The 15,623-nt window shown below is 47.8% G+C and overlaps 1 protein-coding gene across 2 annotated transcripts; it reads left to right on the forward strand.

The window, feature by feature from the left end:
* Positions 1-6,030: 6,030 nt before the first annotated feature.
* zgc:162634 (uncharacterized protein LOC555881 homolog) lies at positions 6,031-10,532 on the forward strand. Of its 2 annotated transcripts, none has more exons than XM_063061571.1 (2): positions 6,031-6,194; positions 9,094-9,384. In XM_063061571.1, exons 1-2 carry the CDS (start codon positions 6,037-6,039, stop codon positions 9,242-9,244), a joined length of 309 nt encoding a protein of 102 aa, XP_062917641.1. In that variant the 5' UTR covers positions 6,031-6,036; the 3' UTR covers positions 9,245-9,384. The 2 variants fall into 2 exon arrangements, with proteins under 2 accessions (XP_062917641.1, XP_062917642.1); XM_063061572.1 differs by lacking the exon at positions 6,031-6,194 and adding an exon at positions 6,277-6,516 and having other exon boundaries at positions 9,094-10,532.
* Positions 10,533-15,623: the final 5,091 nt, after the last annotated feature.

Here is a 15,623-nt window from a genome sequence, read left to right on the forward strand (position 1 = left end):
AGAGGCTGGAGGAGGGAGCAAGTATAGGAGTGAAAGCTATAGTGAGCTGTGTTCCCACTCCTTGATACCAGTGAGGGATCTCCTGAAGGGTCTGCTGTCACGGCACAGGGGCCCCGAGGTGGAAGGGGAGGGGAAGTGGTGACTAGGACGACGAGAGACCGCAGTCCTTTACTGAGGCCGCACAGCCTGCTGCCGCAGTGGGCACTCCCAGGTGGTCCTCATTCTGGTAGCGGTGGCCACCTCAAACTACCTCGCAAGTCATGAACTGCCAGTGGGCACAGACGGGGATGGGACACTGGCAGGACAAATGGAAGGACTTCCAGACTCGAATCACTCTTGTGTTCAGTACGACAGAAGTCATGACTGACCCAGGCTCCCACTGGGCTTCTGAGGTTTTGGGGTGGGGGTTGGGGGTGGCGGTGGGTATAGACGTGGGATTGGGCTTCCCTCTGGTGAACCAGAGTCTGGACACCAATGCCCAGCCCAGGGGAGAACTCATTTTGGAAACAATCTGGGGTGGCAAACACCCATCTAGACACAACTCAAAATGGCAGCTTCTAAATTTAGAAATATCAGCATCAAGACATTAGAATTTTGAGACGGAAGGGTGAACCCGCTGAGCTCGGGATGGACGGGCTGGAAATGGTCCTGAGGTGAGAGAGGTGTCTTCCCTGGTGGGCGTGGAGGGGAATGCCAGCAGCTGCCAAGTTATCACCGAGATGTGGGCCGGACAGGACCCAGGGGGACCGACATGAGCAGCATAGCAGGGAGATCTGCTGCCTCGGTCTAGTAACGTAGATCAGTTGCTCTGGCTCCATCACTGGTTTATGTGGTGAAAGTCTCCGTTTCCCTGCGCTCACCCACGGCTTCCGGCAGGCTTGTTTGTCTCAGAGAAGGGGGGCAGGTGTAAATTCAGGTTTACATACAGACAGTAACAGAACAGTTTACAAATGTACACAGCACAGGAAATCACCCAAACCTTCACCGCCCTGTCTTCCTGTGTCCCCATTTTCAGAAAACTCTGGACTTGTTAGACTAACCAGACTGTTGTACACACTGCTCCCTGTTAGACTAACCAGACTGTTGTACACACTGCTCCCTGTTAGACTAACCAGACTGTTGTACACACTGCTCTCGGTTAGACTAACCAGACTGTTGTACACATTGATCTCTGTTAGACTAACCAGACTGTTGTACACACTGCTCCCTGTTAGACTAACCAGACTGTTGTACACACTGCTCCCTGTTAGACTAACCAGACTGTTGTACACATTGATCTCGGTTAGACTAACCAGACTGTTGTACACACTGCTCCCTGTTAGACTAACCAGACTGTTGTACACATTGATCTCTGTTAGACTAACCAGACTGTTGTACACATTGATCTCTGTTAGACTAACCAGACTGTTGTACAGGCTGCTCTCGGTTAGACTAACCAGACTGTTGTACAGGCTGCTCTCGGTTAGACTAACCAGACTGTTGTACACACTGCTTCCTGTCGGACTAACCAGACTGTTGTACACATTGATCTCGGTTAGACTAACCAGACTGTTGTACAGGCTGCTCTCGGTTAGACTAACCAGACTGTTGTACAGGCTGCTCTCGGTTAGACTAACCAGACTGTTGTACAGGCTGCTCTCGGTTAGACTAACCAGACTGTTGTACACACTGCTTCCTGTCGGACTAACCAGACTGTTGTACAGTTCTAGTACAGCCTCTCTGTCCTGTCTTTCAGAATGGCGAAGCAGTTAGTGTAACGTTTTACAGAACCATTGATCATGGTTCAATTGCCACCACTGTCTGTAAGGAACTTGTACGTTCTCCATGTGACCGTGTGGGTTTCCTCCGGGTGCTCTGGTTTCCTCCTACATTCTAAAGACGTGTGGGTTAGGGTTAGGGAGTTGTGGATATGCTATGCTGGTGACACTTGTGGGCTGCCCCCAGCACAGCCTTGGATTTTGTTGGTCGTTGATGCAAACAACACATTTCACTGTGTTTCACAAACAAGAGAAAATCTGCAGATGCTGGAAATCCAAGTAACACACACAAAATGCTGGAGGAACTCAGCAGGCCAGGCAGCATCTATGGAAAAGAGTAAGCAGTTGACGTTTCAGGCCGAGACCCTTCAGCAGGACTGGAAAAAAGGAGATTATAAGTCAGAGTAAGAAGGTGGGGGGAGGGGAGGAAGATGTACAAGGTGGTAGGTGATAGGTGAAACTGGGAGTGGGGAGGGGTGAAGGAAAGAGCTGGGAAGTTGATTGGTGAAAGAGATACAGAGCTGGAGGAGGGGGAGTCTGACAGGGGACATGGAAGAAAAGGGATGGAGGTGAAGAAACAGGATGAGAGCGGGAAATGGGAATGGGGTATGGTAAAGGAGAAGGGGAGGGGGGCAATTACTGGAAGTTTGAGAAATCGATGTTCAACCGGAAGTTTGAGAAATTGATGTCCAACTGGCAGTTTGAGAAATCGATGTAGATGGATGAGAAGTATATGTTTTGAAGTACATGTGACAGATCTTAATTTATAGCCTTTATGGGCCTATTTAACCACCTTGCTTACCAGTTACTCTACACTTATCTGTCTGTGGTCAAATATTCCAACATTTTTCTGTTCCTCTGCAGATCTTTTCCCTCGTGGGACTCGTAGTTGTCAGCAGTACAGCTGAACAAAGATGCCGGTGAAGGAATGATGGATTTCCCAGGAGGGGATTCGAATCAGTAGAGCATCCTTCAATCTTCAGAGACTTTTTGATTAGAGAGAGGCTACAACCCGTAATCGGGCCAGACTGCCCAACCTCCTCATGGTAAGCCCGTCCCCTCTGCCTGCAAATTGTTCCAATCCCAGACAATCCCAGACGAAATCTTAGAACATAGAAATGTCAGATCAACAGAATCCGAATCAGGTCCTGACGAAGGGTCTCGGCCCGAAACGTCGACTGTACCTCTTCCTAGAGATGCTGCCTGGCCTGCTGCGTTCACCAGCAACTTTGGTGTGTGTTGCTTGAATTTCTGGCATATGTCGTGAAAGTTGTTGTTTTGTGGCAGCAATACATTGCAAACCATAACAATAAAAATAACTAATATTGATTCTTCTCATTTCAAACTGGTAAAACCTGAGGTGCCAGCATAACCAAACACACCCATTTCTCAATTTCCAGGAACTTTCAGACTAGTCTAGTGGGATTTAGTATAGTGACTTTCTCGAGATTTACATAAATATTGCTGTGTAGGCCTAATTGTTTAATGCTATTGTGTAGTGACTTTGGGATGATACCAGTTGTAGATATTACTATTGGGACAATATATACCCTGTTCATGTTCCATAGTCTTTCAATTTCCTCTTTTAGTTCAGCATATTTCTAGTGCTTTTCACTTATTGCCTTCTGTATGTTGTGTGTGTGTTTGGAATGGCTATACTGTATCTATTAAGTTGTTCTTTCTTGTTTATCGGATAGTATTATATCCAGACGGTTATTACAGATTGACCTATCTGTAAAAATGGATCAGCTGTAACATAGTTTGTAGGATTCTGATTCTAAAACAGGATCAGGCTTGTGTTTATAGTAAGGTTTGGTGCCTTTTATGAGTTTGTCATTTAAAGCAAGATTATGATGAACGATGTTTGCTACTTGATATTGCCAGCGTAAGTAATCAGATTGTGTTAAACTGCTGCGGGAATCTGTAATGTGTTGGGTTGTTTCTGGTTTCTCTCGGCATTTTCTGCATTTATCATCTTGAATTTGTTGTTCTTTCATTTTGCATGTTTGATTTTTGTTTTGTTAAGCTCCTGGCCCTGTAAGGCCACAATGTTTTTGGGACGAGGTCTCCAACTCTGAGCCGGGCATTTGACGCTTCCTTGTTGACATCTAGTCTGCTCAGATTGTGGGGATGTTCTCCATGGAGGGTCATGATCTTCCATTTGTTAACGTTTTCTTCAGTGGTGATAATTTCTTTGCTTTCCTGGGTTGTGTTCTCATTTACAGTAAGTGTACTGGTGAGTACTGCTTATCAGAATTGCATATGCTCATGTGGAGTGATGAATCCTGTTTTTGTTGATATAAATGTTTCATGTCTGTTATTTCTCTTCCTCCTCCTGCCCTGGGTGGTGTTAATCTAAGTGTGTTCAAGTGTGCATAGTGTTTTCTAAAATTTATCATTTCAGTTTTACTTTTTTGTTGTAAAATTTCCGTATCGATTTGCCAAAAGAATACATTGGTATGGGTATAGCGAGAGTGTTTATTGCTTTTGTTATATTTTACTATTATAATCATTTTGTTTTCTTTTTGTATTTGCACAGTTTTTTTGTCTTTTGCACACTGGTTTATCTGTCGTTGTTGTGTCCAGCTTTTTGTTGATTCTGTTGTGTTTCTTTCTAAATGCCCACAAGAAAATGAATCTCAGGGTTGTATATGGTGACTGTTGTGGGCACGTGGCCAAGTGGATAAGGCATTCGACTAGCGAGCTGAAGGTCGTGAGTTCGAGCCCCAGCCGAGGCAGTGTGTTGTGTCCTTGAGCAAGGCACTTAAAAAGCTGCAACGAGTTTCAAAGGAGAAGTCTTGGCATTCTGCCCAGACAAACTGTATCGGTCCTTGCCCTTCCCTTGGACAACATCAGTGTTGTGGAGAGGGAAGACTTGCAGCATGGGCATCTGCCAGTCTTCCATACAACCTTGCCCAGGCCTGGTCTCGCAAGACTAACGAATGCCTTAATACCGTACTGTAAGACCATAAGCTATAGGAGCAGAAGAAGGCCATTTGGCCCATCAAGTCTGCCCTGCCATTCAATCATGGGCTGACATTTGCAATTTTTCAGTCATCCGGTGCAATGCCAGAATCTAGCAATCCTTGAAAGATCATCATTAATGCCTCCGCATTCTCTCCATCTACTTCCTCCAGAACCCGAGGGCACATTCCATCAGGTCCAGGAGATTTATCCACCCTCAGACCATTAAGCTTCCTGAGCACCTTCTCAGTCATAATTTTCACTAAACATTGTTCACTTCCCTGACACTCTTGAATGTCCAGTATACTGCTGACATCTTCCCCTGCCAGGGACATACTGATAATAAATTTACTCTGAACTGAGAATAAGGCTTGAAGGCCAGGTGATCTTCTCTTGCTCCTATTTCTTATTTCCTTCTGTTGTACAGAGATGACTCCTCCTGTCCATTCTGGGCAGAATGTTGTAGCTGAGTGCAAAGACTTCTCCTTTGAAACTCGTTGCAGCTTTTTAAAACTCTCGTTAGACCGCATCTGGAGTATTGCATACAGTTCTGGTCACCTCATTACAGGAAAGACTCTGAGCCTCTGGAGAGGGGGCAGAAGAGGTTTACCAGGATGCTGTCTGGATTAGAAAGCATGTGCTACCATGAGAGTTTGGATAAATTTGTTTGTTTTCTCCGGAACAGCAGAGCCTGAAAGGAAATTAATAGAGGTTTATAAGATTATGGGAGGCATAGATAGAATAGACAGACAGTATCCTTTTCCCAGGGTTGACAGGGTTGTCTAATACAAAAGAACAGGCATTTAAGGTAAGGGGTAATTTCAAAGAAGATGTGAGGGGCAAATTAGAGTGATGGGTGCCTGGTATGCACTACCTGGGGTGGGAGTAGAGGCAGCTACATTAGGGACCTTTAAGAGGCCTTTAGGTAGGCACATGAATGTGAGGAAAATGGAGGGATAGGGATATTGTGTAAGCAGAAGAGATCCATTAGCCATTTGGATTCTAATGTAATTGTTTTAGTGGTGGGTTAAAGAGCCTGTCGTGTGCGGTACTGTTTTACATTCTACACCTGTGTCCTTGAGATGGGGGTGGTCTCGGGAATGGAGGAAGGGGAATGTCAGTGATGATGAATGGAGAAAGGAAGGAGTCTGTGAATAAGCACTGCCGGGGATGGAGCAGGGCCAACCGCGGCTGGAAGGGCTGAATGGCCTAGCCCGCGGTGGGTACTTGTCCCTTTAAGTGGGCGGTGCCGTGACGGCACCGGGAGGGGGGGTTACCCGGATGCGGAACCGGAAGTGCAGCGGTGAGTGCGGCCATGCTGGGGGCGGCGGCTCGGAGCGGGCTCGGGATTGTGCGGGGAGTTCGCGGGCTGGGCACCGGCCCAGGGAAGGGCCAAGGGCCGAACCCCCAACCCCGCATCGACCCCGAACTGCTCGCCTACCTCGTCTGCCCGCTGTCCCGGAAGCGCCTGAGGTCGGTTGGGCCGCGGGGTTCCGTGAGCAAGGTCGTGTCGTGCCGTGCCCGGTGCATGGGGTCGAGGGTGAAGGTGGGGGATCGAGGACCCGTGTCTGCACAAGACAGGAGGGGAGCGATTCAGTGAACCCGGGGGTGGCCAGCGAGGAGATTCTGGAGCAACGCACTAAATGCTGGATGAATTCGGCAGATCAGGCAGCGGCAATGGAAATTAATTAATCAGTCGACGTTTCGGGCCGAGACCCTTCTTCAGGACTGGATAGGAAGGAGGAAGAAGCCGGAATGAGAAGGTGGAGAGAGGGGACAGAGGACAAGCTGCCAGGTGATAGGTGAAGCCAGTTGAGAGGGGAGGGGGATGAAGTAAGAAGCTGGGGTGATAGGTGGAAAAGTTAAAGAAGAATCTGAAAGGAGAGTGGAATGTGGGAAAATGGAAAAGGGAGGTGATAGGTAGGTGAGGAGAAGAGGTGAGAGGCCACAGTGCAGAACAGAATAAGAGGGAAGCAGAAAATTACTAGAAGGAGAAATCGATGTTCATGTTATCAGGTTGTCGAGCACCTCCGCTCCATCCACCAAAAGCGAAATTTCTCAGTGGATAACCGCTTCAATTCCTATCCCCATCCCTGTTCCAATGTGTCAGCCCACGTCCTCCTCTTCTGCTATAATGAGGCCACTCTCAGGTTGGAGAAACAACGCCTCGTATTCCATTCAGGTATCCTCCGACCTGACGGCATGAACATTGATCTCCTCTTCTGGTAATTTTCCTCTGCCCCTTCTTCAATTCCACAGTGTCCTTTTTACTCTTCTCACCTACCTACACCTCTCCCTGGGTCCTCTCCAGCCCTTTACCTTTCCCACCCACCCTGGGGAAGATGCTCACCTATCATCTTCTTGCTTGCCCTCCTTACCCGCCCCACCCCTAGTCTTCTCATTCTGGCATCTCACCCTATCTAGTCTGGAAGAAGGGTCTCGGCCTGAAACGCCATTTCCATTGATGCTGCCTGGCCTGCCGAGCTACTCCTGCAATGTGTGTGTGTGTGTGTGTGTGTGTGTGTGGGGCTCTGGATTTCGGCATCTTGTGCTCGGAGACCTCTGTTTGGTCAGATTTGTGTGAAAGGAATGCAATGATGGAGAGGGACGTTGTGCTGGTTGGCTGTGAGTGTCACTGTTCAACATCATTTCCACACCTCCTTTCAGCCCGACACCGTGGACCTGATGAAGGATGTTGGGGGTATTCACTGGGTCAGGGGGTGTAATGGGGACAAGCTCCCACTGCTGATTAAATACTCCCAATGGCATGAGTCCCAAATAGCCTCTGACAACCAGGCCAACTCCTGGCCTTCGCGCGTGGCTTAGCTACTAAGGTCAGTGGAACCATTTCTACTGACGGGAGATGGCTCCTTAAAACCAGTCACTTTGGGCAGGAGGGACCCGTCAGACATGGCTGGCAGCTCGTCTAGGAGAAAACGCTGATCTCAAACCTCTGCTGCAATTTGGTTATACCCACTCGAGGGGAAGGCTTCGGGAGTAAATCCCGAGGGAAAAATCCAGAGCTGGAGTTCCTAAGGCAGTCCTACATTGAGTTCAATGCTGACTGGCAACTCCTGCAACGCTGTTGTACCAAACTGTATCGGTCTCTGCCGTTCCTTTGGGTTCATCAGCTGTGAGGAGAGGGGGACCCTGCTGCACGGGGAGCAACTTGCTCTCTGTATTGTACTGCCCAGGCTTGCGTACGTGGTACTGCCCCGGCTTGCGTACACCGTACTGCCCCGGCTTGCGTACACCGTACTGCCCCGGCTTGCGTACGTCGTACTGCCCCGGCTTGCGTACGTCGTACTGCCCCGGCTTGCGTGTGTCGTACTGCCCCGGCTTGCGTGTGTCGTACTGCCCCGGCTTGCGTATATGGTACTGCCCAGGCTTGCGTGTGTCGTACTGCCCCGGCTTGCGTGTGTCGTACTGCCCCGGCTTGCGTACATTGTACTGCCTAGGCTTGTGTATCTAGTGGGTAGCTGGGACGTAACATCTGTGGTTGACCGAAGCAGTGAAGGTTTCGTCTGTAGCTGCTCTGTACCCTGTTGTAGCCTTTTCACCAAAACCTCTGCCATTCTTTGTGTTGTCTTCAAACTTACCAACCCATCCTCCACATTTGTATCCAAGTCACTGATATACATCATAAATGACAGAGGTGCCCTGTGGAACCCCACTGGCCTCAGACCTCCAGGGAGGATAACGAGCTTCAACCCCACTCTGTCTTCTGTGGGCAAAAATTCTGAATCCACTGAACCAAGTCACCTTTGATCCTGAGCATCTCAATCTTCTGGAACTGTTCATTGGCACGTTATCTTTTGGGACAATTTGTACATTAGCACAAGAGATGCTGCAGATGCTGGAAATCCAGAGCAACACACACAACATGCCGGAGAAATTCAGCAGGCCGGGCAGCATCTCTGGAGATGAATAAACGGTTGTGGTTTTGGGATGAGACCCTCCCATCGATACCTGAATGCTCTTTTATAACTTTTTTGTTCTTTAACTTGCTCCTTCATAAGTTTAGGTTTTTAGGCATTCAAAGTTGAATTTTTGCTCCTGGCCTGGCCAAGATGTCCAGGCAGTGAGCTGTCAAGGGCTGTGTCTGAGCTAACTGCCTGTCCCTTTTCTGGGGCTACATTCATGCCAGGGTGTCCTTAGAGAGGCAGCATGCGACCAAGATGGGTTCAGTGCGGGATTTCCGGGAGCAGGCCCCCCCCCCCCAGGGAATTGGGTGCATAGAAGATAGTAATAACTATCTTAATTTGTAATCATTAACAGTATTGTAATCGCTAACCTTTGTATGCCTTTTGTTACTTCTGTCTATTATGAATCTACACTTACCTCTTCAAATCCCTGTCTGTCACATCTGCAGGTATGAGGAGTCCACCAATCAGCTGATCAACGATGAGCTCGGGATAGCCTATCCGGTCATTGACGGCATTCCCAACATGATCCCACAGGAGGCCACATTAATTCAGAAAAGTGAAGACGGCAGCAAGGCTGAAGAAAGTTCCCAGCAGTGAGGAGTGGAGGGGACACCTGTGGGAGACTGTGGTCCGCATGATCATTTCCTCGACACCCTGCAGGATGATGCCCGTGCACCTGTCCACACTGACCGTACTCGTTCCCCTGATGTCTCTTGCGGGATTGTTGTATTCTGCAGCGTTTGACGAGGGGTTTCCGCAAGGTTGTACCAGTGTGGCCAGTGTCTGCTTCTACAGCCTGTTACTCCCCATCACCATTCCCGTCTATGTGTTCTTCCACCTCTGGAATTGGATGGGGATTAAACTCTTCAGACACAACTAATTCCAGCATGATCCTCCCAGAGTATTTAGAACTCTCTGAACTTCACCCTGCCGCCAAAATGTTAGAGTGACAGAGTTCTGCTTTGCTTTGAAATGTTGAACCTCTTGGTTGTGAGTTGCTGGTTTTCAAGTTCAGGTTTATTGTCATTCATGTGTATACAGCTAAACAAAACATAATCTTTCTGGAGCCAAGGTGCAAAACAAATTCAAGTTTAATTATCATTCAACAGTGCATGAATACAGCCAAACTAAACAGCATTCTCCCAGGGCCAGGATGGAAAACACATTACCAGCAACACATAGCACAACGTATACCAAAACATGGTACAATAGCACATACATCCAGTAACAAAATAATGTCCCTGAGTGACGTGGCCTGGAGTTTGACGGGTTGACATAAAGTGCGAGGTGCATTCTGTTTTCAGGGTCGACAGTGGCCTTGGTTAACTCGTCTCTCGGGGTGTGGTGTGTTTTTGTTTGTCAATGTTGTCTCAATACTTATTGCATTGGTTCTGGTTTCAGTGTCCAGTTTGGGTTTCTGTGGTCCTGCGAAAGTTTCCCTGGTCGGACTCCCACCGGGGAGCAAGCGTTGCAGCTTGCTGTCTGCTGTCGGTCATGTCAGGTGAAGAGGCAATGGATTAACCCCCCTGATTTCAGTTGGGACTTCCACTGGAGTTCCTGGATCCTCTGCTTCCTAAAGAAGGGGAGGTGTAATCTATACTAACATCTATCCTGGAGCAAACATCACCAGAACCAGTGATCTGATCTTTATCACACGCATCTTGCTCTGTGCAATGTGCAGCACAGGTCAGGCGCTGAGGTGTGATGGAGGGACGTGTTCCCCAACCGGGAGAGGTTGTGGGGCCATTGATCATTACACAAAGCAGAGTTCGGAGGCAATGAACCTCAAAACCGACCATCACCCACTCTCAGGTCACAGGCACCAAACTAACGCTCGTTCCTGTTTGCCGCGTTAAGTTAAATAAAAAAACAGTTTGAGCAATAATCTGGGATTTTTTTTTTCAGAATAGTTTGACTGTTTTATGGTTGATCCTGTCGTAGGTGTGGGGAGGGAAACAATGAGGTCTCCTGACAGCTTCTGTGAGAGAGAAACTGACCCTGCTGCCAGGATAATCAAGGACACGACCCACCCAGTCAACACACTTTCCGTCCCTCTTCCCTCCAGGAGAAGGCTCAGGAGCTTGAAGACTCGTACGGCCAGATTTGGGAACAGCTTCTTTCCAACTGTGATAAGACTGCTGAACGGATCCTGACCCGGATCTGGGCCGTACCCTCCAAATATCCGGACCTGCCTCTCGGTTTTTTTGCACTACCTTACTTTCCATTCTTCTATTTTCTATTTATGATTTATAATTTAAATTTTTAATAGTTGCTGTTGATTTGTACTCCAGGGAGCGGGAAGCGCAGAATCAAATATCGTTGTGATGATTGTACGTTCTAGTAATCAATCGTTTGGCGACAATAAAGTATAAAGGGGAAAAAGCTGAGCAGAGCAGTGGGGGGGGGTGCTTGTTTGGGGAGTTACTGCTCCCCCCCCCCCGCCAGCGTGTGTGCCGTCACTTCCTGAGATCACCATGAAGATTGCCCCTCTAGAGGTGGCATGGTAACCTAGCAGTTGGCACAGCCCTGTCACAGAACCATTGACCACGTTCAGTTCCCACCGCTGTCAGTACGGAGTTTGTTCATTCTCCCCGTGTCCACGTAGGATTTCCTCCGGGTGCTTGGTGTCCTTCCACATTCCAAGGTTAGGGTTAGTGAGCTGTAGACCTGCTTGGTTGGCGCCGGAAGCATGATCACACTTGCAGGCTGCCCCCAGCACAGCCTCAGACTGTTTCTGAGTGGTGACAAAATGGGTTTTTTAATGTACATGTGATAAGTAAAGCTAATCTTTAAAATCAGCCACGGTCAAAAGGTGAGGCAGATTTGATTGTCTGAATTTGGGCACACCCGAGCCCCTGTCTGAAACATAGAAAATAGGTGCAGGAGTAGGCCATTCGGCCCTTCGAGCCTGCACCACCATTCAGTATGATCATGGCTGATCATCCAACTCAGAACCCTGTACCAGCCTTCCCTCCATACCCCCTGATCCCTTTAGCCACAAGGGCCATATCTAACTCCCTCTTAAATATAGCCAATGAACTGGCCTCAACTGTTTCCTGTGGCAGAGAATTCCACAGATTCATCACTCTCTGTGTGAAGAAGTTTTTCATCATCTCGGTCCTAAAAGGCTTCCCCTTTATCCTTAAACTGTGACCCCTCGTTCTGGACTTCCCCAACATCGGGAACAATCTTCCTGCATCTAGCCTGTCTAATCCCTTTAGAATTTTATATGTTTCAATAAGATCCCCCCTCAATCTTCTAAATTCCAATGAGTACAAGCCCAGTTCATCCAGTCTTTCTTCATATGAAAGTCCTGCCATCCCAGTAATCAATCTGGTGAACCTTCTCTGTACTCCCTCTATGGCAAGAATGTCTTTCCGCAGATTAGGGGACCAAAACTGCACACAATACTCCAGGTGTGGTCTCACCAAGGCCTTGTACAACTGCAGTAGTACCTCCCTCCTCCTGTACTCGAATCCTCTCGCTATAAATGCCAGCATACCATTCGCCTTTTTCACCGCCTGCTGTACCTGCATGCCCACTTTCAATGACTGGTGTATAATGACACCCAGGTCTTGTTGCACCTCCCCTTTTCCTAATCGGCCACCATTCAGATAATAATCTGTTTTCCTGTTTTTGCCACCAAAGTGGATAACTTCACATTTATCCACATTAAATTGCATCTGCCATGAATTTGCCCACTCACCCAACCTATCCAAGTCACCCTGCATCCTCTTAGCATCCTCCTCACAGCTAACACTGCCGCCCAGCTTCGTGTCATCTGCAAACTTGGAGATGCTGCATTCAATTCCCTCATCCAAGTCATTAATATATATTGTAAACAACTGGGGTCTCAGCACTGAGCCTTGCGGTACCCCACTAGTCACCGCCTGCCATTCTGAAAAGGTCCCGTTTATTCCCATTCTTTGCTTCCTGTCTGCCAACCAATTCTCTATCCACATCAATACCTTACCCCCAATACCGTGTGCTTTAAGTTTGCACACTAATCTCGTGTGGGACCTTGTCAAAAGCCTTTTGAAAATCCAAATATACCACATCCACTGGTTCTCCCCTATCCGCTCTACTAGTTACATCCTCAAAAACTCTTTGCTTCCTGTCTACTAACCAATTCACTATCTCTGTCTGCAAATAAAGGGTTGGCCGTTTAGAAGCTGTCAGGTTTTGAGCAGCCAGCTATCTCCACTTGTCGTTCCAAACCTTGGTTTAGGTCTGTGAATCACGGTAGCGGGTGGGTGCTCGTTCAATGGCAGCAATTTCATCCCTCCGGGATTCACCCCGCTCCCGGGACCGGAGTCCGGCCCCCCCGGGATTCACTCCGCTCCCTGGACCGGAGTCCCATTCTGAGTGAGTGTCCAGACGTCCCAGTCCAGCTACCCGTCCGGCCCTGCCGCTCTCAGACACCGGGTCTCTGGAAGACAGCATCCATCAGTGAGACCTGCCCTCTCCTCATCACTACCATCGGGGAGGACACACACTCAGTGATTCAGGAACAGCTTCTCCCCCTCCGCCATCCGATTCCTGAATGGACAAGAACCCCAGCACTACCTCACTAATCCCCTTTCTTGTAATTTATTTCGTAATTAATAATTTTAAATTTTTATACTGTCCTGTTGCTGCCAGACAATACATTTACTGCCAGTGAAGACTAATACTAAACGCGATTCTGAGGAAGAAAGAACACTCCAGCTCAGTACAGGCTCTCCAGCCCACGATGACCCTGGAACCTACTCCCACCATCAATAAAACCCTTCCCTGACACATTTCTTTCACCTATCTGTCAATCTAATAGTCTCCTAAATGTCACTAATGTACAGTATCTGCCTCTCCTACCGGCCCTGACAGAGCACTCCGTACATCCGCTAGTGCTTTCCTCCAATCACCCCTAAATGGTGCCCCTCGGATTAACCATTTCCACCCTGGGATTGAGTCTCCCGCTGTACACTCGATCTGTACCTCTTGCACGTTAGAATCAGAATCGGGTTTAGGTTGTGAAATGTGTTGTCTTTGCATCAGCAGTAAAATGCAATATATAATAATAGACAAAAATTGAATTACAGTACTATATGTATTAAATTGTTAAATTAAGTAAGTAGTACAAAAACAAATTTTAAAAAAGTAGGTGGTGTTCATGGGTTCAGTGTCCACTCAGAAATTGGATGGCAGAGGGGAAGAAGCTGTTCCTGAATCATTGAGTGTGTGTATTCAGGCTCCTGTACCTCCTCCCTGATGGTAGCAATGAGAAGAGGGCATGTTTTGGGTGATGCCATCGCTCCTTGAAGATGTCCTGGATGCTGGGGAGGCTGGTGCTCGTGATGGAGCAGACTGAGTTTACAACTCTCTGCAGCTTATTCTGATCCTGTGCAGCAATGACTCCCCCCCCCCCCCCCATATCAGGCGGCATAGCAGCCTGTTAGAATGCTCTCCATGGTATTTCTGTTGAAATTTGCAAGTGTTTTTGGTGACATAACTAAAACTCCTCAAACTCCTATTGAAACAAAGCCACAACTGTGCCTTCTTTGAAACTGTATCACTATGTTGGGTCCAAGATAGAGATCTTGATACCCAGGAGATTGAAATTGTTCTCTCACTTCTGATCAGTTCTGATCCCTCTGTGATCTATTAGTCTTTTTGTCTTAGTGATGTTGAGTACAATGTTGTTGCTGCGACACCACTCAATTCTGTGAATGAATCAATTGTTTTAATAAAATTAAGCTTTTAGATCTGAACATGTCCTTTTGGCTAATGAGACCTTCAGCAACAGAGAAAAAACTGCAAAGCTATTTTTAAAGTTGAGCGTCAACTGTTGTATCACATGAGTAGAAGATTGGATTTCTGGTTGATCAAGGAGGTGACAATGATATCCCCAGTATCGCATTTCATCTCTTTCTCTGAAATTAACTACATGCATTTACAGCGTGGTCCGTATGGTCAGGGTGAGCAGGGATGCTTTCTAAGTGAAGTGGTTCTCGTTGAAAGTTTCAATTTGTAATAGTTTTGGTAGGTTTGCAAAGCCCTTCCCACCACTGAGGACATCTGTGCGGAGCACTGCCACAGGAGATCAGCATCCATCATCATGCCCCCCTCTCACTGCTGCCACTGGACAGGAGGTACAGGAGCCTTGGGTCCCACACCACCAGATTCAGGAACAATTATTACCCTACGACTAACAGGCTCTGGAACTGGCGTGGATAACTTCCCTCACCACAGCTCTTTATTTATTGAGATACAGTGCGAAATAGGCCCTTCCAGCCTATCTATTGTGTAAATATATCCAATGACTTGGCCCCCGCAGCTGTCGGTGCCAATGAATTCCACAGATTCACCATGTTCTAGCAAAAGAAATTCCTCCTTCTCTGTAGTAAATACTTGTCCCTCTATTGTGAGGTTGTACCCTCTGGTCCTAGACTCCCCCACTCTCAGAAACATCCACTCTATCTCGGACTTTCAGTATTTGACAGGTCTCAATGAGATACCCCACCATTCTTCTAAACTCCAGTGACCGGAGCCATCAAACATTTCTCATGTGTTAACCCTTTCATTCCCAGGATGATTCTAATAAACCTACTCTGGATCCTTTCCATTGCCAGCACATTTTTTTCTTCGATAAGGGCCTAAATCTGCTCCAAGTGCAGTCTGACCATTGCCTCATAAAGCATCAGAATTACATCCTTGACCATACATAGTCCTTCTGGTGAAGCTGCACCCACAGATCCGGTGAAGAGTGAGTTCCGGGGTTCAGACCCAGAGATCAGGGATAAGGGAACAGAGGTCAGGTTGTGTGACTGAGAGGAGAACCTGTGAGCGGTGGAGTTCCCCCGCTCCCGCTTCCCTCGCTCCTCGCCCTTCATGGTGCGAGAGGTGATGAGCTTGGAGTTGCCTGGGAGAACTTTCCATCGAGTAATCCCGCAGTAGCATAGCTGTTGGCACAATGCTGTTACATCTGGGGACATCAGTT

The sequence above is a fragment of the Mobula hypostoma genome, chromosome 11 (assembly GCF_963921235.1).
Source record: "Mobula hypostoma chromosome 11, sMobHyp1.1, whole genome shotgun sequence".
NCBI lineage: Eukaryota > Metazoa > Chordata > Chondrichthyes > Myliobatiformes > Myliobatidae > Mobula > Mobula hypostoma.

Bases quoted from the DNA above. Each gene is read 5' to 3' on its own strand.
- zgc:162634 (XM_063061571.1), top strand. From the start codon at position 6,037: ATGCTGGGGGCGGCGGCTCGGAGCGGGCTCGGGATTGTGCGGGGAGTT. The intron at 6,195-9,093 runs GTCGGTTGGGCC...TCACATCTGCAG, and splicing joins CTGTCCCGGAAGCGCCTGAG to GTATGAGGAGTCCACCAATC.